Source organism: Schistocerca cancellata, chromosome 1, assembly GCF_023864275.1.
Source record: "Schistocerca cancellata isolate TAMUIC-IGC-003103 chromosome 1, iqSchCanc2.1, whole genome shotgun sequence".
Lineage (NCBI taxonomy): Eukaryota > Metazoa > Arthropoda > Insecta > Orthoptera > Acrididae > Schistocerca > Schistocerca cancellata.
Window position 1 is genome coordinate 334,566,193 of NC_064626.1, and position 27,961 is coordinate 334,594,153.

The following is a 27,961-nucleotide window of genomic DNA, read 5'->3' on the forward strand; positions in this document are numbered from 1 at the left end:
CGTGTACATCGAATTAATGCTTTTCAAGATGACAGTGTCCGTCCGTCGTCGGGTATCAACGCGTCCTGTGATTGTACGCCACCTGTCTCCGTGTGCAGACACTAGTGTCAACGTTCCTTAATCGCCGTGCTGTGAAAATTGTAGTCGATAGTGACAGTCGTGTCGGGCATGGGATAAGCAGGGGCAGCGGTTGAGCTACCGGTCTTGTGTTTGGGAGGAGGAGGTTTCGAATCCTTGGCAAAGTACTCTGCTTTCCACAAATCATTTCAGACCAGTTCTAAAATGGTTCCCTAAGGCATTTCCCCTATTACTTTCTTGTTCTTGTTGAGTTTAATGTCGATGGAACACTATGTTATAACCTTTCTTTCCCCCAAATTTATGGGACGGTTATTTCTGTACTGTGCAGAGAGAAGACTGTCGTTGTCATCCGGCACTGTAATTACAAGTGACTGTCTGCTTTTGGACCATATATTCACTTTAAGGTTCGGAGCTAGCTAATCATAGTAACTGAGCTTGGTTCTGGAATTATGACCCGTATCCAAGAACTTGGCTTCTTGGTCTGTTAAATCTGTACAGGGAACATGGTTGTAAGGTTCCCGGCCAACACTAATTAGTTTCACCTCGATGTCCTGTTGTTTCCGATCAGTGCAAGACGATCATTAATGCCGACAGGAGAGGAACCAACATGACGCTCACCCAGAATACAGAGTATAGGATCGCCACCTGTCCAGTCCGTTAACCTTCTTTTATTTGCTCGTTCACTGGTGTAGCCCACTAAGACTGGCCCTCTTTCGCTTAGGTATAAGTAACGTTCGGTTTGTGATTCGTAGCTGCTTCAATTTATCCCGCTATGCTACCTCGCTTTTTCACTAATCATCCTAAGAAGGGGTTGAAGAGGTTGAGTAAGGCAGGTGTGGCGTGCAGAGGCTGCGAGACTGAGGCGCGGAGACACGGCCCGTGTGTTGCAGGCGGCTCCGTCGCGCGGCGAGGTGGACTCGGCGTCGCTGCCGCTGGAGCACCGCGCCGTCTACGGGCCGCCGCCCCCGCTCCCAGGGCTGCCCGGGCCGGGCTACGGCGCGCCGCCCCCACTGCCGGGCCTGCCCGGGCCCGACGACCCCTGGCCGCTCGCCACGCCCGACATGCCGCAGATCAAGCACCTCCAGGTGCAGTGCGAGAAGACGCACATGCGCGTCAACATCGAGTTCGACAGGCCCTTCTACGGCATGATCTTCTCTAAAGGTGAGCACTGCCCACTGACCTTCCTGATACGTCACATTTTTTACTGTTTCACAGACCTCAAAATTAACGAAATGACTCTAAAGCGATATTGCCGCATAAAGTCGTAAAACTACCGCATGCTAGCGTAGACTATCATAAGTACGTGTAGACTATGCTGGTTTCGCCCATCCGGTTGGCAGAGCGGTCTGACGCACTGCTTTCCGGGCGGGAAGGAGCGCCGGTCCCCGGCACGAATCCGCCCGACGGATTTGTGTCGAGGTCCGGTGAGCCGGGCAGTCTGTGGATGGTTCGCCTTATTCCACCTCAGCTACACTATGTCGGCGATTGCTGCGTGAACAAGTTCTCCACGTACGCGTACACCACCATTACTCTACCACGCAAACATGGGGGCTACAGTCGTCTGGTGTGAGACGTTCCCTGGGGGGTCCACCGGGGGCCGAACCACACAAATAACCGTGGATTCGGTGTGGGGTGGCGGAGGGGTGAAGTGGACTGCGATAGTCGTCGTGGGGTTGCGGACCACTGTGGCTGCGGCGGGGACGGAGCCTGTCCGTCATTTCTAAGTCCCCGGTTAACATAACATAACATGCTAGTTTCCCTATTAGATTTCCTCGCTTAAGATCGTAATCGCATTACCTATATGTTAGGTGTGTTGTATATCTATCAGGCGTTACCTCACTTTGATTCTATGTTTGCGTATATGATCAGCGTCGTACTAGATTCCTCTAGAACCTTGAAGTGTTGAACTGTCTAGAAACTGAGTGTGAATATGCAAAGGTTTGCGTAACCTACGGAACATTTTTGTTTTACATAGTTACCTTCCTGTGTGTTACTTAAAAAAAAAAACAATATTTATAGCAAAATTGAAACTGTCATTGTGTATTTCAGGTGTTATTCGAAGATTGTTGATTTGCAATGTGAAACAGAGGAATGTTGTAGTAAAACTAAAAAAAAAAGGACAGAGTTATCATGTAGTGCTGAAAAGAAGAATTAATTCGAAAAATGCAAAATTAAAAAAAAGCGTGAAACAGAGGGATGTTGCAGTAAAACTTAAAAAAGGACAGAGTAATCATGTAGTGCTGAAAACCGAGCGAGGTGGCGCAGTGGTTAGCACACTGGACTCGCATTCGGGAGGACGACGGTTCAATCCCGTCTCCAACTATCCTGATTTAGGTTTTCCGTGATTTCCCTAAATCGTTTCGGGCAAATGCCGGGATGGTTCCTTTGAAAGGGCACGGCCGATTTCCTTCCCAATCCTTCCCTAACCGGAGCTTGCGCCCCGTCTCTAATGACCTCGTTGTCGACTGGACGTTAAACACTAACCACCACCACCAGTGCTGAAAAGAAGAATTAACTCAAAAAAGGCAAAATTAAAAAAAAAGACAAACATCGTTTCAATACTTCGTCGAGCTTATATCAAACTTGTTTCTATTCTTCTAAACACCTTTCGCACTTATCAGTTTTAACAGGAAACTCTTGCTTTTAATCATGATGAATAACGCTCTATTGAGTACAAAATAACAACAACAGTTATTAGGATTTTTTGTGTTTGTACATCTAAACTGTAGTTGCATCAAACGTAAATCTTTTGTGTACATAACAGTGCCGAAGTTAGGCGAACAGGTAATTCTTTTTATTTGTAAAATGCAGTTTATATTTTGCAAGAATGTAAAATACACAATGGATTAAAGTGAAGTATCTACGCTCCTAATTATGTGCAAAACAAACAAACAAACAAAAAACAAAGAGAACTCGCCGGCTCCCAGTTCTTCTCGCACACATTAATTTAGCTTTGTTTTCCTACCAATGCTATCCGTACTACCGGCGATCCTACATTTACTTGGTCATTGATGTACTGCACCCAAATTACCGAACCGTAGTTTTAGTAGACCGCAGTTACTAAAAACAATCTACCAAACAGCTAACAATTTGATCAATATCGGAAGGATTAAGGATGTTAAATTAACGACTACTCAAGGATTAAGACAAAGGTGCAGCATATCACCCACATTATTTGACATATACGTTGACTATATCGTTAAAGAATGTTAAATGGAAAGACCCCGGGATAAAAGTATATCATCATGCAGCAATAAATACTTTACTGTTAGCGGACAACTCATAGAAAAAAAGACAAAATGTTCTTCAGACATCTACATTCAAGATGGTCCTCCTATTAGTGATCAGGCCCATTTACGTTTCGGTGGATATTTACAGTGTCATTTTTGCAATGAGTAGCTGGAGCCAGCTGAGACAAATACTGTCCATCACGGTTTTCACTCTCATTATCGACAAGGAGTGTCAGTGTGTTTTCTGCTACAAACAAAATGATTGTTAAAGCAGAAGTTTGCATGCCCAAATTAGTCTAGTGAGATATTCGTTTTATCGATATTAACAGGGGCAGTTAAACACGAAGAATGACCAGTAGCCTTGGCACGCGTTGGCTGCTACCACCATGTAAAAGCGCTGCTAGGCCGCCGTTGGAGCGCCGGTCATTCCTCGCGTTTAACTACTCCCGTTAACGCACACAGATAAAACTAATATCTCACTAGACTAATTTGGAACCACTCTATCGATTGAGTACGTAAAATTTTGCTTTAAAAATCATTTAGTTTGTTCTGAAAAACAAACCGAAGGCTCCCGTCGGCATTGAGTGTTGCTTGAAAGACTTTATGAGAAGTATTTGTTTTGGCCTACTCCAGCTACACAATGCAATAGACGAAACTGAAAATATCTGTCAAAACACCAGAGAAAATGCGCCTGACGACTATTCGAAGAGACAAAAATCAAATGGCTCCGAGCACTATGGAACTTAACATCTTAGGTCATCAGTCCCCTAGAACGTAGAACTACTTAAACCTAACTAACCTAAGGACATCACACACATCCATGCCCTAGGCAGGATTCGAACCTGCGACCGTAGCGGTCGCGCGGTTCCAGACTGAAGCGCCTAGAACCGCTTTGCCACACCGGCCGGCTCGGAGAGACACCTTGTATAGACTCGAACAACTGCCGAAGAATACAACTTAGAAATTCTGGTACTTGTACCAAAAACTGGAGTTTTATCATTTCAGGGAAAATGTACAATTAGTAAAAAATAATTGTCGACAGAAAACCCAAAGAACAAACCTCTTATTCCAGCTATCTAGGAGCAGATTTTAGTTAATCGTACAATGAAGATCGAGATAAAAAAAAAACAATATTCAACGTTCTGAACACATATCTGATACTATAAACAGAACGTTGACTAATAAGAAAAGAAAGAGCACCAGAATCAAAATTTAGGAAATAATGGCAAAACCAAATTTAATGTATGAGTTTGAGACTTGGGTATCTACATAGAACTATGGAGGAAGGGCAACATGTGGATTCGATATTCCAGGATTTCCGAAAAGCGTTTGACATAGTTCCATACTGCCGATTGTTAACGAAAGTACAAGTATACGGAATAGGTTCCCAGATATGTGAGTGGCTCGAAGACTTCTCAAATAATAGAACCCAGTATGTTTTCTCGAAGGCGAGTGTTCATCAGAGACAGTGGTACCATGAGGAATGCCTCAGGGAAGTGTTATAGGACCGCTATTATATTCTGTACACATAAATGATCTGGCGGACAGGGATAGACAAAATTTATAGTTGGTGTGACGAATGGCAACTAGCTCTAAATGTAGAAAAATATAAGTTAATGCAGATGAGTAAGGAAAACAAACAACATTATTAGGCTGCTGCTTGACACAATCACGTCGATTAAATATCTAGGCGTAATGTAGCAAAGTGATATTAAATGGAACGAGCATGTGAGCATTACGGTAGAGAACGCGAATTGTCCCCGGTTTATTGGGAGAATTTTAGTAAAGTGTGGTTCACCTGTAAAGGAGACCGCGAATGGGACGCTAGTGCGAACTACTCTTGATTACTACTCGAGTGTTTGTGATCCGCACCAGGTCGGATTAAAGATAGACATCGAAGCAACTCAGAGGTGGGCTGCTAGATTTGTAACAGGTAAATTCGAACAACGTGGAAGTGTTCGGAGATGCTCCGGAGACTCATATGGGAACCACTCGAAGGAAGGCGACGTTTTTGTCGAGGAGCACTGTGAGAAAATTTAGAGAAACAGAATCCGAGGCTGACTGCAGAACGATTCTACAGTCGCCAACGTATATGTCGCGTAAAGACCGTGACGATAGGATTAGGGAGATTAGGTCTCGTATAGAGGCATGTAGCAGTCTTTTTCTCCTCGATCTGTTTGCGAATGGAACAGGACAGGAAGTGGTAGAGAGTACCCTCCGCCACGCACCATACGGCGGCTTGTGGAGTCTGCATACAGGTGTAGAAAGAGATGAGCAAGATCCAAACAGCAGAAATGAGTTTTCTTATCTACTTAGCTACAGTTACGTTTCATGTTCCATGGATCATTTGTACGAACAATCGTAATGGTGTCGTACGCGTCATTTTACATTCATTTCATGCTGTCATATTTAAATATGGCTACTTACTCAACATTTAAATTTTTTTAAATGCAGATGTGAGGTAGTAATCCCATACATGAAATCAGTCTATGTGATTGCCGTAAGCCTAGTAACAACAGTGCATCCCAATTTGTTATACAATATAGCACTGAAGATGGTCACTCAGTGACAGAAAATCGATTTTGCAATAGAAAAATATACGACCAATGCTGTCTCTCTTTTCAAGTATACCTGTTACCTGGTCTTAGTGCACAAGACAACATGGAGTCGCCAATCAATCCCATACATATTACAAAAACAGAAACAGTTCTCCTATGGAATAGGAGTTGTCTCGGAGAAACTTTTTCAACTTGAGTGTAGAGAATACAGTAAATAAATGAGGGTTTGTTTTTTACTTCGTGTACAAGAGAGCTTGCACTACTAGCTGTAAGATATTTTGCACTTTCTTGCTTCAAAGTCTTGTATTTCACATGTTCGAAAAATTCTGTTTCTGAATAGGGCGTTGATCTGGTCAGAATGACGTTAGGGCTTTGCAATAAAGACAGAACGACGAAATAACTTTTATCTTAGGTGGAAGACTATTATAAATTTGTATCGCACTGTTTACAATGAAAATTTTACAAGCCGTTGTCCTTGCTGGCTGGATATGAAACGTTCCTCCTTGCCTTATAAAATGTTCATGGATATTGAAAATTTTATTTATGAATAGTACAGACAGAACTACATGACTAACATATGGACAAGGGAGGAAATGCGTGTTTTTATAGAGCAAAGGTAGGAATTTTACACCCGTCCATTTTCGTAAACAAACTGATTTGCGAGGCAAATGCAGTTGAAAACTGGCCTGGTAAGCGCTGCGATCGCAAGTCATGAGGAGTTTGTTCCATGTGATGCACCAGCTCGTTTCTATGCGTGCGGTAAACACGATGTAAACCACGCGAAATACACGTCCCTCCTGAGGACGGCTTTGGCAAAATGCGAAGCCCGAGAAAAATTATGCGACGTACTGCTCTGCAGATTTACCCGGAGATCTTTATTGACTGACACGGGTAAGTCCTCTGCAGTGCTACACTGTTAAGTCAGTGTAAATAAGGTCGTATGCCTCGATTTGGCGTGCAAGACAGGGCTCAAACTGCCACCACACCCACACCACACATGAATGCATTGTAATAACGTAGCTACTTCCAGAAAGGATCTACTACGCGACTACTGGAGTGGGAAACGTACAGCACTAAGAGTTCATAGCTAGCTGCTATCAATATCTGCGAACGATCTACATCAGAAATAAAATAAGGATAACACTTATAAGTTTATAGCGAGAAGGATGTACAAGAATGATACAGTTCAAGTTTCCACGAAGCATTTCTCTGGAAGGGTCTGCTTGCTGTCAGGATTGTAAAAACGTCCTTTCCAAGAAATGCTGGAAAACACGTGTCGCTACGGAATGCGAGCCTATTAGGCTCCGACGACCAACTATTCAGAAGGATTACCGAAAGACTGTCCCATCATCTCCAAGTGGACAGAAGCCTCCTTTCCCTGGATTCTGTAAACTGGCTCTGGTATACACAACAGTCAACGGCATAGTTCACTCACGTGGCCGGGAAATGACGTGTTATAGACTATCAGATTTTCTCTGAGATAATTTTATTGTTACTGAGGAAATGAAGAGTCTAAAAAGTGTGTGGATGACGTCATAAAACAAATAAAACGAAAATAAATACAAAATACTATTTTTCCCTTTCAACGTAATTACCTCGGATAACATTATCATTCGAAGTTTGGTGAGAGCTGGAACGGACTGTGATCATACGGATGCCAACCCTGCTCTTAATAGAAATGGGCAGCACCGAGGCTCATCCCCTGTAAGGGCAATAATGCTACATTTTTATCCATGTGGACAGTTTAATTTGCTCTAGCTATTGTTCAAATTAACCGATTTCATTTTAATAAGCTAAACATTTCTCTCTATGCGCAAGTAACATCAATAGTTTTTTTAGCAGACGTTGTCGTTTAGATATCGCTAATTTCATGTACATTTCTAGACAGTAGACACACGTTGTGCTGTTCCCCCTTTAAAAGAATTTTCACGGAAGTGCTGTCCCCTGTTAGAACTAACTTAGTTCTCAAATTCTGCGCAGTTACGTTCGGAACCATATGCTCAGTTAGCTGACAAACGAAAATCCTCCTCTCTGGTCCTCTCCGTAGAGAGAAAGAAAAGCGAACGACCTGAGACAAAAAAAATAAGTCGTTTCCTTGTTACAGATCGTACAGAACAACATTTTCAAATTATATCGTAATGAAATGAATTTGCTACGCTGGAAGCGTAAAAATTAAACTGAGATACAATATTATCCCCAACGTAGGACGAAATTATACAGTTAGTTTCGTTTAGACTTACGTTTCGATTGAACTTCCTCAGATTGAAATTATTTGCATTACTTTGACAGAGAGAGTGAACAGGTAAGCTGAACCGTCAAAGATTATCCGTGAAAATTTATATGCACGTACCACAAAATTAGAGATGCTACGGTTTTACATTTCATGCATTTACATTTTTCAGTTAACGATCAGTTGTAAGTTACAAGGTCTGAAAACAATACTTCGCACATATACAAATAAATTACATGAATACTGGCACAGATGCGCTTTTAGGTGTAGCTTCAGGTTTGGAAGCTAGTGAATCCACTTCATCCGATATAGATCCACAGCGACTGCGTAAGTCGATAGGAAAATTGAAATGCTCGTAAATTCACAGAAATTAATAGAACTTATTTCTTTCTGGTATTTAAGGCACTTAATGAGCTCAAATGCAAGAAGGATGGTCGTGATTGCTAGTTGCATGCAACAACGGCTGATCAAATTTATATATATAAAAAAAGGGAAATCTCGCAGTGCCAGGGACAAGAATGTAACGTAAGCGCTAAGCTCACGGAAAGATTCAATTTACTACATATAATTAAATTCTACTCGCTACAACTAGTTCTAAACCTCAACGTAGCTAAAAGAAAATTTACACTCAGTGTAGAATTTGTTAGGATAGAGATAAAAAATTTCTCAACTTGCGTGTCGAATCCAGGCAGGCTAGTTCTTTGGATTTTGGTATTCCATTTCCAGCTTTTATATTCCTGGTCCTCGTTCAGATCCGCGTTGTACATGAATAGATTAGTTATTTGTCTAACAACAAAATATGTGCACTGTTAATAGCTAAAATTGCAGTAATAACTAATTGATGGCTCAAGATCTGTTGGAGATACTGTATCCATGCGTCCTTTCCAGGGGTCGCCACTTCTAATTTTCCTCCGCAAGCAACAATAACAAAAAATTATCATTATTATATTTTATGTGGCGGGCTGATTTGTATCGTTTGTCGGTTACCGTGTCACCTCTTAAATGCGGAGAAACACTAGAACGTGACTCTTTACTTCCGTTGCTACTTTCAGTTTGCTCTGAAAACAGAGAATTCTAGATGATTAGTTCTGATAAATAATTAACAGATGAAGAGTTTAATTTTCCTTTTTGCTTTTATTATTTGACCACTTGAGTACTGTAGGTACATGTGCTCATACTTTAACGATATTCAAATAATTATGCCGATAGTTATATCGGTTAATGGCAAGATGTTTTACATCAATGCGTCTAATTCTATTTGCTGATGAACGAGAACTGTACTCTATGGTATTGTCTCCATCTCTGCAGAGGGGAAGATAATTGAACGACTAGTTAGCAAAAAATTACTTCTCTGCCTTGCTATAGATCGCAGAGGACAACATCTACATATTATATCGTAATAAAATGAACTTGTTACGCTGAAGGTATAAAGAACGAAACTAAGATACTGTAGGAAACGTTACCTTTATTCTGAATTCGAAGTTGTATTATTACTTGGGCCAGATTTGCGACGCGTGCATATCTTGTATCGCTTCGGTTCGGTTACGGACGACAAAATTGTCAAATAAACCATACGGTTGTGCTTAATTTTGCACTGCCCTTTACTAAGTGATTTTTTCGTATTGCGATAAAGAGACATTCATTAGTGAAAGTGCATATCTTGTATCGCTTCGGTTCGATTACGGACGACAAAATTGTCAAATAAACCATACGGTTGTGCTTAATTTTGCACTGCCCTTTACTCAGTGATTTTTTCGTTTTGCGATAAAGAGACATTCATTAGTGAAAGACACAATTTTTAACTTGTTTCTCAGTTGTTATGGATGGTGACTCTTTGGCTATGATCACAAGAAACGAGAGAGGCCGTCGAGACAGAGCTTTCACGGTGCATTCCTGAATCTTATTTGAGTTTAACGTTCTTAAAACTTTGTCGACCTACTGAACGTCGGTTTTGTCGGTGATGCTTCGAAAGTTGCTTGCATAGGCCTTTAACGCAGCCGTGTTCCGCTTACATCTCATTTAGCGCGGCTCTCTTGTACAGTGTCCGGAGAGTTGTTTTCGGACAGGCATTTGGCCTCCCGGCTTTCCCGTGCACCACTGGTGAAAGTGGCCGGCTCGGTAAAGGCGAGAAGCCGGCGTAACGGTACTATACGAAAAAACAGTTTGACTCCCAACAAGTGTTTACCTCAGACAAGCTACTTGGAATTTATGTCACCAAGAGCTTAACGCATTTTACTTCTGAGACTTTCTAAATAACATTTAAGTTTATGACTAAGGGAACTACATCCGATTATAGGCTATGTGCCGATCGAGAACTGGCGCCAAACCATATGTGGAGAGTGAGCTACCACTACGCGACTCTTCCCGAATCGTGATGACAGGTTTTTATAAATTCATTGATGCAATAAGCAAAACTAAAAAAAATATTCCAAAACGGCTGTAATCCTAATGTAAAAGTGCATTTCATGAGAGCACTTCAAAAGAACAAAACAGAAATTGCTATCTTAAGCAAAGTATATCGAAGTTTAGAGCAACAACAAAGCCATTTGAACTGATAGGTTGGTATCTATACATCGGTGCTTTACTAGGGCATGGCTCTCTTGGAGATGGTATACCCATGCCTTCTCCTATCTTTAAACCGACTTACCTGTCCGGTTGTAAAAGGTGACGTACAGGTTCATGCACGGTGCAACTTGTCACTTGCACAAACACAGATCACTGCCCTACGCGAAAGAAGCGATAAATGACAGATGAAATACAACCAACAATCGAGGATTGAACCCTGAACGTCTCGATTTGTAGGTAACATATATACACTTAGCTATCAAGCAACAATATGTACTGAAATTTTATTCTCAATCTGTGAGTTACGAACATTCCGATAATATCACATTCATTTGATACTGTAATTCTACTTAGGACGTGAGTGAAACAAGTAAAAGTAATAATCAACTACTGAAGAGTTTCGTATCAGTTTGAAAGCGCTGACAGTTCATTTTCAAATAAACGACTAAGCCCTGGTTCTCCGACAGTCGATCGCGTATGAAGCTACCTTCAATTACACACGCAACTAATAGTGACGGATGCTGCTTTTCGCTAGCTTGATCTGCAACTCGTAGTTAGAAAGGGGAACGGGAAGTTGTAGTCCACACTTAGATCTCATTTGGTTAATCCACATACGGTACACAAATTTCGTAGAAGACTTCTACTGTCTTTGGAAAATAGAATCTATAAATCTTCATTTGTTTATGAGGTCGATTCATTTCTCACCACGAACTATCTGTCTTATTGTAATCGGCAGGTATTTAAGAGCAAAGAACGTTAAGTTGAAAGAAAGGTGACTGATTTAGTACTTATACTGGATTCTATCGTTTAGTATTTAGTGTAGAATAATTTCGTTGACATGAGACAAAAATCTAGTTGTATGCAAAGAGAATAGTGGTTTCTAAAACAATAATAATTAACGTCACATTGACGACTGGGTCGTTAGAGACTGGGAGGAAAATCTGATTAAACAAGAGCAAGAGAAGAAAGTGAAATCAGCTGAGATACTGCAGAGGAACTATTTTGCCAATCGTCGTTCACTTAAATCACGGAAAGTATAAATCATGTTAATTGGCTGGAAAACCGAACCCCGTTTCCGACCGAATGTTAATACACTTCACCACACATCTCGGAAAGAGCGGCCATGTAGTCAAACAGTATTTAGAAATAAAATGCTAGAAGAGTGCGAATGTTTTTAGTGTAACTTATAATGAAGCGTAAGGGACCTCTTTTTAGAAACCAAGCAGTATATCATAATCCAGACAAGTGCAGGTAAAATAAAAAGACAAACGGTAAATATGAAATCAAATGTCCTTGCACAAACACACACACACACACACACACACACACACACACACACACACACACACACACACATACAGGTATAAGAACATTAAGCGCCACCGCAAACAACTAATTCCATGTTCACATATTCCAGATCACAATATAATCGAAGCACTCGGACCCTTTTACACTGTGGACAGACGACACAGAGTACAGCTGTCACTCTTCTTGTAAACCTCGTGTTGTCAACGCCTGTGTGCCTAGTGAAGAGAGGAATTTCTCGATTTGTTGCCTACTTACGAACGGAAGATACATTAGAAACATAGGCAAGAACGGTCATCAACTGCTTTATTCGAAGCAGCTGTGTTCAGAACGAACTGACTCATTATAGACCGACAAAACAAAATGAAAACCCCATGTTCGTTGGGCGTATACAATGCAAAAGCCGTTATGTGATGGACTTCGTGTTGTTACGCAGGTTTCTACAGCGACCCTCACTGCGTTCACCTCAAGCCGGGCACCGGCCACCTGAGCGCCACGTTCGAGATCTTCCTCAACAGCTGCGGCATGTCCTCGTCGGCGAACCACGGCGGCGGCGGCTACGGTGGGCCGACGCCCAGCGGCAGCTACGTCGAGAACACCATCATCATCCAGTACGACCCATACGTACAGGAAGTGTGGGACCAGGCGCGCAAGCTGCGCTGCACGTGGTACGACTTCTACGAGAAGGCCGTCACCTTCAGGCCCTTCCAGGTCAGTTCGGCAGTCTTCTCAAGCTGTGCATCGGTATATCTTGCGGCAAATCGCACATTCGCTGTAGAACGTGGAATGACTCTTGGAATATGCATTCTTAAGCTTTCCGCCTCGATTGGAATCACTGTTGTCAGAACACCTTTTTCGGGAAGGAATGGAATAAACAGAGAAAGATATAAAAGAAAGAAACAAGTGGCTACCGTAACTAACACTGAAACATGGGATCTAAAACAAAATATACTTCCACTGTCTGGATGATGATGTATATTCTACAAGACTTTTGTTGTCTATAGCCGAATTTCTATGTCATCTTCATGCTCAAAGTTTCTATTTCTTCTCATTGAAACTTAATTCCCTTTCTCTCCGTGGTTTCCATTACTGCTTAGTCAGTGTACAAATTGAATGACATTAGACGCAGGCTACAACCCTGTCCCACTTGATTCTATTTGATTCCCTTTTATATTCTGTGACTTAAACTGCAGTCTGGTTTCTGTTGAAGTTGTAAATAATTTTTCCCTCCATATATTTTATCCGTACTATTTTCAGAACTTCAAAAAGTCCATGAGGTGGTCATTTTGGTCTATTTTTTTTATCTCTTGAAATAAGAATAAATCTGTTGCATCTCTATATAACCCTAAAAGAACGTTTGGCTTTCCAAAAATTCCGTTTCATTTCACAGACTGGTGACCGATACAGCTACGTGAAGCTCCTTGAGACAGCACTATGATTCTGTAGTTGGTAAAATAAAATTCCTTGTTTCGAGGGGCATCTCTACAGGCTACATCCGCTTTTGACCTAATTTACCAAATGTTATTCTTTTACGTGACTGAGGGATTCTGTGTCTCGATTTCCGGCATAGCCTATGTGAGGAACTAGCGGACCCGGTAATGCTTCGCAATTGCTAAACATGTATGGCAATTGGATATGCGTCCTAATCTCCTTTTCTCTGTCCATCTCCTACTTCTCCCCCTTCTCTCTGTATATCACCTCCTCCACGCTCTCTCTGTCCATCACCTCCTCCCCTTCTCTCACTCCATATCATCCTCCCCTTCTCTCTGTCCAACTCCTACTCCTCCTCTCGGTATCAATTTCTTCCCCCCCCCTCTTGTCCCCTCCGTTCATCTACTCTTCCCCCCCCCCCCCGGCCCCGCCCATCTCGCTGATCTTGTTTATTTGTATCGCTAAAGAAATCTTGATTGGGAACAGAAGTCGCTTGAAATGAATGGATAAATCAGTTGGGATCATTGGTGTATGGGGCATGAGAGAGACCTCTGCAGCTACTGTATCTTTAAGGATAGTGGCTCCAGTAACAGTATTCCGCAAACTTTTAATCTGCGAACGTGTGGGATTACAAAGATTCGGACGATTCAGTTTCTGTAGAACTACTGTAACCACAAGTCCATAAGCCATAAATAAAACTTTTCCGTGTTCTGTTAAAACGGGCTAGAGGAAGAAAAAAAATAGCCCAATGTTGAGTATACAATTTTTGTTTAAAATTATACATAAGGAAAGAGTGTGGGAGAAACAATCTGTCTAATGGTTTAAATGCCCTGCTGTCGTAGTTAAAACTATGAGAAAGAAAACGAAATGGCACGTTTTCATAGCACAGCACAACATTTTCTTTTTCGCAGTATGTTCTAACAGAAAACTTGCAATGTTTCTTAAAAAAAATATATGTAGCCTATGTCCATATGAGTGTTTATTAGAATATCATGTAAAAATTTGAAGTAAATCGGTCAAACACTTTTCGAAGTTTTTGGTAACAATGTTAAACAACACCTTGTCTTTATATAGTAGGATAGATTTTTATTGTTTTCTCGTCTTTGCAGGTTGATATGCTGCACGCCGTGACAGCCAACTTCCTGGGCGACAATCTGCAGTGCTGGATGCAGATCCAGGTAGGAAAGGGCCCATGGGCATCAGAGGTGTCTGGTATCGTCAAGATCGGCCAGACGATGACCATGGTGCTGGCCATCAAGGACGACGAGAACAAGTTCGACATGCTGGTGCGCAACTGCGTGGCACACGACGGCAAACGCGCTCCCATCCAGCTGGTGGATCAGTACGGCTGCGTCGTCAGGCCCAAGATCATGTCGCGCTTCCAGAAAATCAAGAACTTCGGCCCGTCCGCCTCCGTTGTCTCCTTCGCCTACTTCCAGGCCTTCAAGTTCCCAGACTCCATGAACGTGCACTTCCAGTGCGTCATACAGGTGCGTAATACAGCAGCATCTGATGCCATTTCAGTCGCTTTAGACAGCTGTAAACGTTATAATATGCAGCCATACAGAGTTACAGTGACATGTAACGAGATGTTTAACAACTGGACATTTATAGGCGATCCACAGTGTAACAAATACAGTTGCGACACTCTTGTTCATTTTTATTTTACACTGCGATAGAAGCGCGCCAAACAGTGAATAAGCTACAGTGCTGAGTGCAAATTGTGCCGTTTATTTCGATTTGTAACATGGCTTGCACAAAAGGGAGCATTTGTGTTTGTATGGTCGTCTTTTCAGTGAAATAAGTTGCAATTCTATGTAATTTCGAGAGTATTTCCTTTAAAGATAATACAGCTTATGTCATTTCATTCATGAGTTTGGGCTCTGTTTACATTTATTTTGTGATTCTTCAGTTCCTTTGGTGTCTTATTAACGGTTTTGGACACAAAAATAGGATAACTATTTCGCAAACTAAGCAAAATGTTAAAAACAAACATTAATCAGTGCTGCTTGTTGTGTACGGCAATCTCTGTTCACAGAACGTTTTAACATTGATGAAGCGGCGCAGATAAGTGGCGAATTTGACCACGTAGAATAGATCGGACATGACCAGTTGTGTGATCAGCGCGTTCATTTGTTTCAACAAGCTTCGATGTTTTTTGAGGTATCTCAAGAGCTCAGTGTGCATTAACTCAGTTGTCACGACGGCTGGAATTCTTTCCTGAATCAGTGGCACGTTTTGTAACCTGAAACACTATCGTGACATACTCGACTGCGATGCGGGGTAGCCGTGCGGTCTAGGGCGCCTTGCCACGGTTCGCGCGGCTGCCCCCGTCGGAGGTTCAAGTTCTCCCTCGGGCATGGGTGTGTGTGTTGTCCTTATCGTAAGTTAGTTTGCGTTATATTAAATATGTGTAACCCTAGGGACCAATGACCTCAGCAATTTGGTCGCATAGGAACTTACCACAAATTTCCAAATTTCCATATTCGACTACGTAGGACGGTCATTCTTGCGAAGGTATCGAGCATGTCATGAAACTCAGGGCAGACTTTTTGAAAATCTGTTGCAAGTTTAATCGAATATTCCCTTAATAACATGTTACTTTTGTAGAGTTATTATTACTGATTCCCTGAACATTACAAACGTTTCATGCGCACATGTGCATATACTATGCAAGCATTATATTTTCTTCCGATAACAACAGAAAGAAGCCCTCTCTGCGTAACACTTTTACTCAAAGTTTTTTCGGTGTTTTTAGAATGACATTTCCGAGGTATGGGAACACGTTTAGAGACAAAATTGTGCCGACATCTGTAGAAAAAAAATCTGTTCGTACACTGAGCGTAGATTATTCGGGGAGCTTAAATGGCGATCCCTGGGAGAAGAAGAAGACGTAGTTCTCGCCCAACCCTATTGGTAAATAAAATCGGCGAACCTTTGTCGGAGAGCGTCAGTGCGAACATCGTACATCTGCGCCGGGATCATGAGAATAAGATAAGGGGGATTATGGCATGTAGAGAGGCGTTCAGCCAGTTGTTTTCCCCTCGCTCAATATACCTTGTATCAAGGCCGGGATTCGAAAGCGTGTCTCCTGCTCTCTTGGCAGATGCGCTAGCTACTACGCCATCCTGGCACAGTGGCTTTACAGAACTGCACGGACTATCCTAGCATTCTTCCCTGCTCAGTCCAAACTGGAACTTGAAAATGTCTCAGGAACCCTACAGTTTCATTTGATCAAAGCAGCTATGCCTCGGTTTCCAGCAGGATCCCCCATTTCGTTCGATGCTGAGGCGCTATTCAAGTGTAGTTGGAGAGCTCTGCAATGATGTTCCAGTTTAGAAGAAATACCAAGTGGGCTGAGGAGTGAATGGGATTTCGACTGAGGAGGGAGTCGTGCTAGGATAGTCTGTGCAGTTGTGCAAAGCCACTGTGCCAGGGTGGAGTGGTGGTTAGGGCATCAGTCTAGTGAGCAGGAGACCCGGGATCGAATTCTGACCTTGGCACAAATTTTCATTCGTCGCTGCAGTCTGCATATATAGAACATTACTGTAACAATTTTATGTATGTTGTATTTGTATCTTCTCTTCGTTGGTGTACGATGTACTCACACAAAGCTTCAACTGGAGACGGTTGACTGAATGACTGGGCTGCAACTTCTTCCTTTTCCGATGTTTATTGTAGACTCCAGCAACTGGACAAGTTATATCACCGCGAAGTGTGTGCTAGTACAGGAGATTCAAATTAAATTCTGTGTTACGTATTTAATGTTGTCGTGTTTACGTGAATCGTACATTCTGATACGTTTCTGAACACGTCTTGAGGACAGGAAGTGCATTACTAAAAAAAAAAAAGGGTGGTGTTTAAAAATATGTACTACTCTTCACATGTTCATTACAAACAAAGTTACGGGAAAGGCAATCATGCTGGTTAATTCACCTTGTAGGTAAACAACAAATTCTGACACAGTTCAGAAACGATAGCTGTTTGAACCAGATGACAAGGCACCATGTCATAAAACAGCATCAGTATACCAGTGGCGGCCGCGCGGAGTGGCCGTGCGGTTTGAGGCGCCATGTCACGGATAGCAGGGACTCTCCCGCCGGAGATTCGAGTCCTCCCTCGCGTCGGGGTCCCAGGTTCAATTCCCGGCCGGGTTTGGGATTTTCTCTGCCCGGGGACTGGGTGTTTGTCTTGTCCTCAGTCGTCATCATTCGTGTAAGTGGCTAAATTGGACTGTGTACAGATTGCGAATTCGTACGGGCGCTGATGACCACGCAGTTGAGCGCCCCACAAACCAAACATCATCATCATCATCATCATCATCATAATCATCACCTCCCTCGGGGATGGGTGTGTGTTTTATTCTTAGCATCAGTTAGATGAAGTCAGTTTAAGTAGTGTGCAAGTCTAGAGACCGTTGACCTTAGTAGTTTGGTCCCATAGGAATTCACACACATTTGAACATAAAGCCAGTGGCTTCTGGGCAATAACATCCCTGAAATGGACTGAACTGCCCGGAGTCCCGACCACAATCAGATGGAACACGTTTTGGATGAGTTAGATTCCGCCCCAGACCCCAGCGCCCAACATCACTGGTTTCGGCTGTTGAGAAGAGTGGACTGCCATTCTTCCACAGGCATTCAGTTTCCCCACTGAAAGCGACCCCCAGAAGTGTTCAAACTGTCTTAAAGTTGAAGGATGGACCCACTAAAAATTAATGTCCACTAATATGGTGTTCCATGCGGCTTTTCGCGGATGATGCTGTAGTATACAGAGAAGTTGCAGCATTAGAAAATTGCAGGAAGATCTACAGCGGATAGGCACTTGGTGCAGGGAGTGGCAACTGACACTTAACACAGACAAATGTAGTGTACTGCAAATACATCGAAAGAAGGATTCTTTATTGTATGATTATATGATAGCGGAACAAACACTGGTAGCAGCTACTTCTGTAAAATATCTGGGAGTATGCGTGCGGAACGATTTGAAGTGCAATGATCATATAAAATTAATTGTTGGTAAGGCGGGTACCAGGTTGAGATTCATTGGGTTAGTCCTTAGAAAATGTAGTCCATCAATAAAAGAGGTGGCTTACAAAACACTCGTTCGACCTGTATTTGAGTATTGCTCATCAGTGTGGAATCCGTATCAGGTCGGGTTCACAGAGGAGATAGAGAAAATCCAAAGAAGAGCGGCGCGTTTCGTCACTGGGTTATTTGGTAAGCGTGATAGCGTTACGGAGAAGTTTAGCAAACTCAAGTGGCAGACTCTGCAAGAGAGGCGCTCTGCATCGCGGTGTAGCTTGCTGTCCAGGTTTCGAGAGGGTGCGTTTCTAGATGAGGTATCGAATATATTGCTTCCCCCTACTTATACCTTCCGAGGAGATCACTAATGTAAAATTAGAGAGATTCGAGCGTGTACGGAGGCTTTCCGGCAGTCGTTCTTCACGCGAACCATACGCGACTGGAACAGGAAAGGGAGGTAATGACAGTGGCACGAAAGTGCCCTCCGCCACACACCGTTGGGTGGCTTGCGGAGTATAAATGTAAATGCAGATGTAGATGTAGATACTTTTGACCAGATAGTGTACAGAATTTTAGTGTATTGTGTGACCATGTGGAATATCAGTACCAAGAGTGACAAGAACATTTTAAAACGTGAGACGATCACACGTGCACAATACTGGTATGGAAGCCTCTGCTGCTCCTTTTTTTCCCCAAGAGTTGGATGTTTACTCGGTTTCACACGACTTTCAGAAAGTCTGCATCCAGACGTTGTTGTTCCGCAGGTGTGCCGCTACAACTGCCCCGAGCCCAAGTGCGGCGGAGGCCTGTCTGGGGAGTACGGCCCGCCGTCGCTGGGCGCCGAGTACGGCGCGCCGCTGCCGCTGCCGGGCGCCGAGTACGGCCCGCCGCCGCCGCTGCCGCCGTCGCTGGGCGAGTACGGGCTGCCCGCCGCCGCCTTCCCGGACCCGCGCCACCCCTCCGGCCCGGCCGGCGCCTTCTCGGAGCCCAAGCCAGACGTGGTGCCCGCGCCGCAGCCCCAGCCGCAGGCGTCGGCCCAGCAGGGCGCGCCCGCCTCCTCCACGTCCAACCCCGCCACCACGGGCAACCAGCAGCCCAATTCGGGCGGCAACCAGCAGCCGCCGTCGTCCCCCGCGCCCAACGACAACGAGGTGCACCTGCCGCCGCCGCCGCCGCCCGGCTACCAGAACGCCTACACCACCGTCAAGAGGAAGGGCACCGGGGGCAGCGTCGTCGACGAGCTGGAAGGCAACCTGGCCACCCTCGGAGGCCGGCCGCGCTCCGTCGAGTTGGAATTGCTGCACGGCGCGCGTCGCCGCAGGGCCGCCACCCAGGAGCTCGACGTCAACACCAGCCGCGTCATACAGGTGCGCTCTCCCCCACACGTTTGCCTCCGACCAGTGTCACCCATATTTAAAAGGATTGTGACTTGAATACAGCGACCACTCACAAGTACGATGTAAACAACTTATAAATAAGGGAAATACATTTCCTTAACACTTGCGCTACCACTGGGATGTATGTCTTAAACGATAGGTTATTACAGAACCAGTGAGAATTTGCTGCAAGTTATTGCTATGAATCAATAACCCATTGGTAAAGGGAAGCTTACTAATGGTTTACACTGGACACGCATTCGGGTGGACGACGGTTCAGTCCCGCGTCCGGCCATCCTGATTTAGATTTTCCGTGATTTCCCTAAATCGATCCAGGCAAATGCCGGGATCGTTCCTTTGAAAGGGCACGGCCGGCTTCCTTCCCCATCCTTCCCTAATCCGATGAGACCGATGACCTCGCTGTTTGGTCTCTTCCCCCAAGCAACCCAACCCAACCCTTACTAATGGTTTGCACAAGTCTTACAATTACAGCTTACACCTGCAGGTTGTTGCCGTCTTCAAGTTTCACTGTAAACACCTGCTCGGCTCCGAATTGTCGCATCGAACTAATTCGCGCCTGCAATAGCCAACCCAATGAACAGATCTGCAAAGCGGGCTGCTGCCATGCCCGTCCGAACAATTCGTGTCAGTGAACTGCTCGCAATTATTGACTTTTGCCCCATCACAAATGGAGCCTATATTGAGCACCTGTAATTCGATTTAAAACCTTGGAAAGCTGTGTGTCTGTTTTCTGTATGTCTTTTAATTATTGTACGGTCAACTTTTGAAACCTTGCGCGGCACTTATGAATAATCATGTAAGTCCAGCCCCTCCAAATATCACGAAACAAAATGGCGGGGAATATTTATCTCCTACTGTTACTTCTGTCTACGAGATTAATTACAATAATCACACATAAATATCTTTCAGTCCGAAAAAAATGGCAGTGAAATGATTAATGAGTCTGTGATCATTCTGGATACTCTAATCATTTAATATACATTGAGGTGACAACCGTTCACGCAGTACCTCCTAATATGGTATCGGACGTCCTTTTCCCCGGAGTAGTGCAGCACCCCGACGAGGCGTGCACTTAACAAGTCGTTGGAAGTCCCCTACACAAATACTCAATCTATAGCCATCTATAATTGCGACAATGTTTCCTGTGCCGGATTTTTTGCACGGAATGATTTCTAGATTACGTACTATAAATGTTCGATGGGTGGCCAAATCATTTGCTCGAACTGTCCACAATGTTCTTCAAATCAATCGCGAACAATTGTGGCCAGTGACATGGCGCATTGTCATCCATAAAAATCCTATCGTTATTTGCGAACGTGAAGTTCATGAATGGCCAATGATCGGTTCATTTAGACCAGAGGATCTAGTCCACTCCATGTAAACACGGACCACACCATTATGGAGCCACTGCCAGTTTATACAGTGACTTGTTGATAACTCGGCTCCGTGGGGTCTGCACCACCCTCGAAACGTACCATCAGCTTTTACCAACTGAAATCTGGAGTCATCTGAACAGACCAAGTTTTTCCTTTCGTCTATAGTCCAACCGATACAGTCACGATTTCAGGGGAGGCGCTACAGGTGATGTCGTGCTGTTAGCAGAGGCACTCGCGTCTGTCGTCTGCTGCCGTAGTCCATTAACGCCAAAATTCGCCCCACCGTCCTCACGGGTGCGTTCGTCGAACGTCCCACATTGATTTCAAGCGGTTATTTCATGCGGTGTCGCTTGTTTGTTGCACTAACTCTAAGCAAACGCCTCTGCTCTCGGTCGTTAAGCGAAGGCCCTCGGCCACTGTGTTGTTCATGGTGAGAAGTAATGCCTGAAACTCAAGGCACACTCTTGACACTGTGCATCTCCGAATACTGAATTCCCTAACAATTTTCGAAATGGAATATCCCGTAAATCTAGCTCCAACTGCCATTGCGCGTTCGACGTCTTAATTCCCATCGAGCGGCCACAATTACGTCGGTAACAATTTCACATGAATCACCTGAGTAGACATGACAGCCCCGCTAATGAACTGCGCTTTTATACCTTATGTACGCGATATTACTGTCATAGGTATATGTGCATATCTCTATCTGATGATTTTTGTCATCTCATTGTATTTCTGTATTTGTAACTTTCTTTCGGCTGTTACTGTCATCAGATCAAAACTTAGAACTTGTAAAACAATTTCATTTTATATCAATAAAATCAACTAAGTGGTCGGCCAGCTCTTTTACTATGGTTGACGTCCCACGTAGGCATAGGTCTTATTGACTGACGCTGAACATTGTTTTACAGATACTACGTTTTGATCTGATGATGGCAGTGGCCGAAAAGTCGTTATAAATACAGAAATATATTGAATGGTCTAGATGGTTCTATTCGCAAAATATATAAAAAAAACGTGTTCACATTTACTTCCAGCCATTAACAGTTTCTGATTTTTTAAAATTCCATCGTCATATGTTTCTTACAAGCGTTCATGCTGAGGCCTCGCTTTGCAGTTGTTAACTGTTTGGTGCTACAGAATCATTAATTTCATTTGTTTAGAATTCATTAAGTATATAGAAAACATTTGTAGTTTGCGGAATCATGCGGATCATAGTCAAGTAATACGTAATTTCATAAAATTTACGTTGTGAATGGTCCCAAGCAACACTTCCATTGAATATTTCTGTTGTATCTTCCTAAATTTCGTAATGTTACGTGTGCACTATTCAAATACTGTGCAGTTATCGGTTTAATGGACACCATTATAAGTTTTGGGTCAGTACCCACTGTGATCAGCATTTACAAAACGTGTCCCAGCTTCGCATGACTAACAAAAAAAAAAAATCTAAAGATCTCAAAAGCTTTGTTACAGACACTGTGAAAGTACACAGGAATAATAAAATATGTATTTGCTAAAAAGATGAAACTGAATTTAAAGATGAAACAAAAAGTTACCTTACACAGAATAATTTTATAATTACTAGTTTAACATTGTCAGGAATAAAATAAGATAAAAAATTGTGTCAGTGAGAATAGAACCTGAGCCGACAAACTGTCTGTTAGTGAAATTGACCACTGCACCAGGGCGGCAGTACATGAAGTATTGCTCAAGAATCCACCATACTCGTACATCCTTAGAGAGCGTTTCACTTTTTCTGTGGCTCACTCAGGCGAAATATTCAAATACCCTGAAAAGGGCATCAGTGAGCCCCATCCCTATCAGATTTAAATTTGGAGTAGATTTACCTAACTCTTTAACTCTCACTTTCTCCTCCAGAGCTCTACTGGAAAGGACCTCTTCAGCAGGTCATCTACAGAACTTGCCATATTGCTTGCACAATGCTTTACACAAGCCCTTAGAGCCAGCATGAATGACGTCACATCAGAGCATGTGTAGCCGAAAACAGAGAGCTGCGTAGCTTTCTCTGCGTTGACTGCAGTGCGGCTGACCACAATTCAGGACTGTAAACTGTTTTCTAATTATCGTGGAGAGAACGCTACAAAACATGTTTTCGTCCATTTTATTTGCGTTCCTGAACGCGTTCGAACAGAAACAGCGTAAACTTGGTTCAATTTCCAGCTCACAATCAAAGAGAAATGGCATAACTTCAGTATTCACAGTGTACCGTTGCACATTAGCACATGATAAATACCAGCCAGTGGTCTGAGCATACTGTTAATTCAATGTAGTAATTGACTAGGTTTTTTCTGAGTTTCTGACGAAATTCCAACTGAGGTGAACATGAAAAAAATGACTGACAAAAATAAAACAGTATGGGATAAGATGGAAAGGACACATATGCCAGATGCAAGAATCACTAAAAAGTAAAACGATAGAAAGCCAGTGCCAAAAGATCTTAAGCAACACTAATCAATAGATGGCCTGATCAGTTTCGAAGGAGACGGAACAGACCAAAAGGCCCACCATCTCGTGATAATGGTCATGGTGATGATGATGTTAGTACTCAGAACGCAGCATGTCATTCTCAATGGAGAGAAGTGTTCCGAAGTAAGAGCGATTTCAGGTGTGCCGCAGGGGAGTGTCGTAGGACCATTGCTACTCACAATATACATAAATGACCTTGTGGATGACATCGGAAGTTCACTGAGGCTTTTTGCGGATGATGCTGTGGTATATCGAGAGGTTGTAACAATGGAAAATTGTACTGAAATGCAGGAGGATCTGCAACGAATTGACGCAAGGTGCAGGGAATGGCAATTGAATTTCAATGTAGACAAGTGTAATGTGCTGCGAATACATAGAAAGATAGATCCCTTATCATTTAGCTACAAAATAGCAGGTCAGCAACTGGAATCCGTTAATTCCATAAATTATCTGGGAGTACGCATTAGGAGTGATTTAAAATGGAATGATCATATAAAGTTGATCGTCGGTAAAGCAGATGCCAGACTGAGATTCATTGGAAGAATCCTAAGGAAATGCAATTCGAAAACAAAGGAAGTAGGTTACAGTACGCTTGTTCGCCCACTGCTTGAATACTGCTCAGCAGTGTGGGATCCGTACCAGATAGGATTGATAGAGAAGATCCAACGGAGAGCAGCGCGCTTCGTTACAGGATCATTTAGTAATCGCGAAAGCGTTACGGAGATGATAGATAAACTCCAGTGGAAGACTCTGCAAGAGAGACGCTCAGTAGCTCGGTATGGGCTTTTGTTTAAGTTTCGAGAACATACCTTCACCGAAGAGTCAAGCAGTATATTGCTCCCTCCAACGTATATCTCGTGAAGAGACCATGAGGATAAAATCAGAGAGATTAGAGCCCACACAGAAGCATGCCGACAATCCTCCTTCCCAGAATGAGATTTTCACACTGCAGCGGAGTGTGCGCTGATATGAAACTTCCTGGCAGATTAAAACTGTGTGCCCGACCGAGACTCGAACTCGGGACCGCGAAAGGCAAAGGTCCCGAGTTCGAGTCTCGGTCGGGCACACAGTTTTAATCTGCCAGGAAGTTTCAATCCTTCTTTCCACGAACAATACGAGACTGGAATAGAAGGGAGAACCGATAGAGGTACTCAAGGTACCCTCCGCCACACACCGTCAGGTGGCTTGCGGAGTATAGATGTAGATGTAGATGTAGATGTAGAGATCCAAGTGCCGACCACGCCCGACAGCGCTTAACTTCGGTGATCTCACGGGAACCGGTGTAACCACTGCGGCAAGGCCGTTGTTGGTGACAATGGTGATGAATATATTTCACTTTAAGATGTGATTTGGTAATAATTTTGTTCTCTGTCTCAGGTTGTGGCTCCGGGAGACGTGAACTTCGCTCTGGGCGGCTCGGGCTCGACAGCCAACGAGACGGTGGTGATCCAGGCGGCGCCGCGCGCGGCCGACGGCGAGCACATCTGCATGTCGGTGCCCAGCTTCGTGGGCGGGCTGGTGATGCTGCTGCTGCTGCTCGTGGTCGCCTCGCTGGTCGCCGCCTTCCTGTTCGTGCGCGTGCGCGCCATCGACCGCAAGGGCGCCGGCGCCGGATCGTCCGGCCTGGGCTTCGTGCCCTCCGTGTCCGCCTTCCTGCACCGGCCCTCCGCACCTGCGGGACCCTTCGAGCACGCCGCGGAATTCGTCAAGGTCGCCGCGGGCCCCTGTCCCAACTGAGCCCTTCTAGCCTGCTCCTAGACGTAACCGCAGCCCCGCTGCCGCCACGTCTCCGCCACCCGCTGGCCCACCTCACCGGTTCTGATGCAGTGAGCAAGTGGGGCAGCGCCGTTGTGGGCGTAAATCGACCGCGCTGTCCATCACTGGAAACCGGCAACGTCGTAACTGGAAGACGAGCCGTCTGCAGACCAGTTTACACCTCACACAATAGACCATCGTCAGTCTCGTCTGTTTCGTGCTAAAAGTTTCATTGAGTTTGGCAATGAGCACTTTACAGCAATACAAGAACACATGACGTCAAGAAGAGAGTGCACTACTAAAGATTCTGCTGGATAAAAATAAAACACTTTCGCCGTAAGTCAGCTACTACAACGACGACCACAAGTGCGACGGACTGTGTTCACCTGTTTTGCGATGGTTTTCTGTGCTGAGTACTCCCTTCTTTCTTTGGTAACAAGTTTTTGGGCTCCCGTCCGTACGGTACATAGTGTTAGGGTCAGGGCAAGCAAAATTCTTGGGATATTTAGCGGTGTGTCCACAAATACAGCGTTTTTTTTTCTTTAAATAACTCAGGGTACATAGCAATTTGTAGCTCCAGTTTAGTTCACTGTAAAAGCAACACATTGGCAGCTTAGAAGGAAGTGAGTAACTCAACGCAGATTTCAGTTACGACGTTGAGGTGGCAGCAAGAGCCCTTACGAACTCATAGGGAAGTGAGATGTGTGGGAAACGTGAAAGTGTGCTGCTCGGATAGCACGGGAGGTATCTCGCCAGCATTTCGGAAACGTGACTTCCTTGAAAGGATTGCAGTCGTGAGACTAGAAATCCTTTCGGCCTAGGGCTGAAAAGACTGAAATGACCTGTTGCAACTGCCCTACCTTTTGAAAGAGTCTTAGCATTTTACCTGCAGTTAGGCCATTTTAATGGACTTTAAAATGACTTAACGGCAGATCAGTCATTTAATTTAAGACTATCCTAAAATTAAGCACAACCTCATTTTTCAAAATGATTCGTAATTGTGTCATTGACACCTTTTCTACTTTAAGTTAGAAAAGCGAGATATTCAGTAAGTCAATATTGCAGACTCTTAATAGTAGTTCTATACAGCGCTGCTGTTACGTGTTGTCAGAGTTCATTCTTTCTTTTGTTTTAATCACCGAGAAAAAAGAACTTCTGTTATTTTTCCAAAAAAAAGAAAAAAATGAGAAAGTACATCGATCTTTGGATGCACTTGCATTCTTTGCGCTTCCTTTTCGAGATTTTTTCATCTCGTTTGATGTTATTCATGCCACTATGACACGTCATTTTTTACACCCATTATATGTAAATCATTACAATGCTCCTATTTATATGAACATAATTTATCGTTTATAATTTAAGTTATTTATATTTTAATTGTAACTAATGACACAACTATTATATATAAGTCAGAACAGTTCAGTAAAACACTCCAGTGTCCAGCTGTTGTTCTCCTATTGACCAAAGTGATACAAGGTTAGCACTCTCTCGTTAAAATTTTCTAGCTTTCCTAAAGTAATTATTCCAGTAGTAATTACTGAAAAGCATCTAATTATGTATGATTCCGGACTTACTTCATATTGTGAGATTTATTACTAGAAAAAACTTTACCTTTCAAATGTGAAATCTCTCAGGAAGGGACCAATGTAATAGTCAGTGTCCACTATTTTAATCAAAATACATTTTTGTACAGTTTAATCCAAGTGTGTAATTAATATTAACATGTTTTAACTTTCCATAAAGGAAGAAACCGTAGTTACAAGGTAACTAAACAAAAGAAACAACGCTCGGTAAATTATAGTGTGGGAAAACAGTGTTTTTCCCTACGAAAGTTTACCTTTAATGTTGCTCTGTTGAATTAAGTCAGTATTATCAGTTGAGGAATGTGCGTTGGATATAAAAGAATATGCGTTGAAATAAAGCACTTTTGGCAGATATGTAACTGCCTTGATTATTTGTAACAAGAAGAGGATAACAAAAGTCATCTCCGCATTATATGATAAACCAGAAGAATCTGTGTGTTTACTTTTAGTACTGGCACATGAAAATAACTTCTAGACGGCAAAAATTTCTAATGTTCTTTTTATATCTATCATGTTTCTGCTCTTATTTGATTTTACCGCCATGACTCTTACTTGAAGTTTTAACATTAAATTTGTTCCCAGGTGACATCACGTTTTGTATGAAAAGGTGATGTTTAAATGTGCCTGAGACAAGAGTGTTGTATAATTCTTAAACTGGAAAGACGAAGCAGTTTCAGTGTTTATTGTGTTGAGAGAGGTGGCGATGACAGAGTGTCTGTGATTTTTGTCAAAAACTTCATTTTTGGTCTCCGTGACAAAACAAAGATCTCGAGTGAAGTTGGACTGTGGTAGAGGCACTGAACTCATATTCAGGATGGGTTTGATTCAATTCAACGTCTGCCTTTCTGGTTTAAATTGTCAGTGGTTTCTGTAAATCTGTTCAACTGAGTGTCTCCTTTGATGCGGACACTAGAAATTTCTTCCACCAAAATTCAGTTT

General features: G+C 43.3%; 1 protein-coding gene across 1 annotated transcript in view; it reads left to right on the forward strand.

Moving 5' to 3' along the window:
* LOC126173411 (uncharacterized) overlaps positions 1-27,365 on the forward strand; it is a 128,304-nt gene extending 100,939 nt beyond the window's left edge. Inside the window, exons 3-7 of the mRNA XM_049920954.1 lie at positions 969-1,239; positions 12,403-12,677; positions 14,507-14,887; positions 19,186-19,788; positions 25,062-27,365. Of these exons, the coding sequence (XP_049776911.1) occupies positions 969-1,239; positions 12,403-12,677; positions 14,507-14,887; positions 19,186-19,788; positions 25,062-25,421 (1,890 nt within the window). The 3' untranslated portion in view covers positions 25,422-27,365. The remainder of the gene's footprint in view (positions 1-968; positions 1,240-12,402; positions 12,678-14,506; positions 14,888-19,185; positions 19,789-25,061) is intronic.
* Positions 27,366-27,961: the final 596 nt, after the last annotated feature.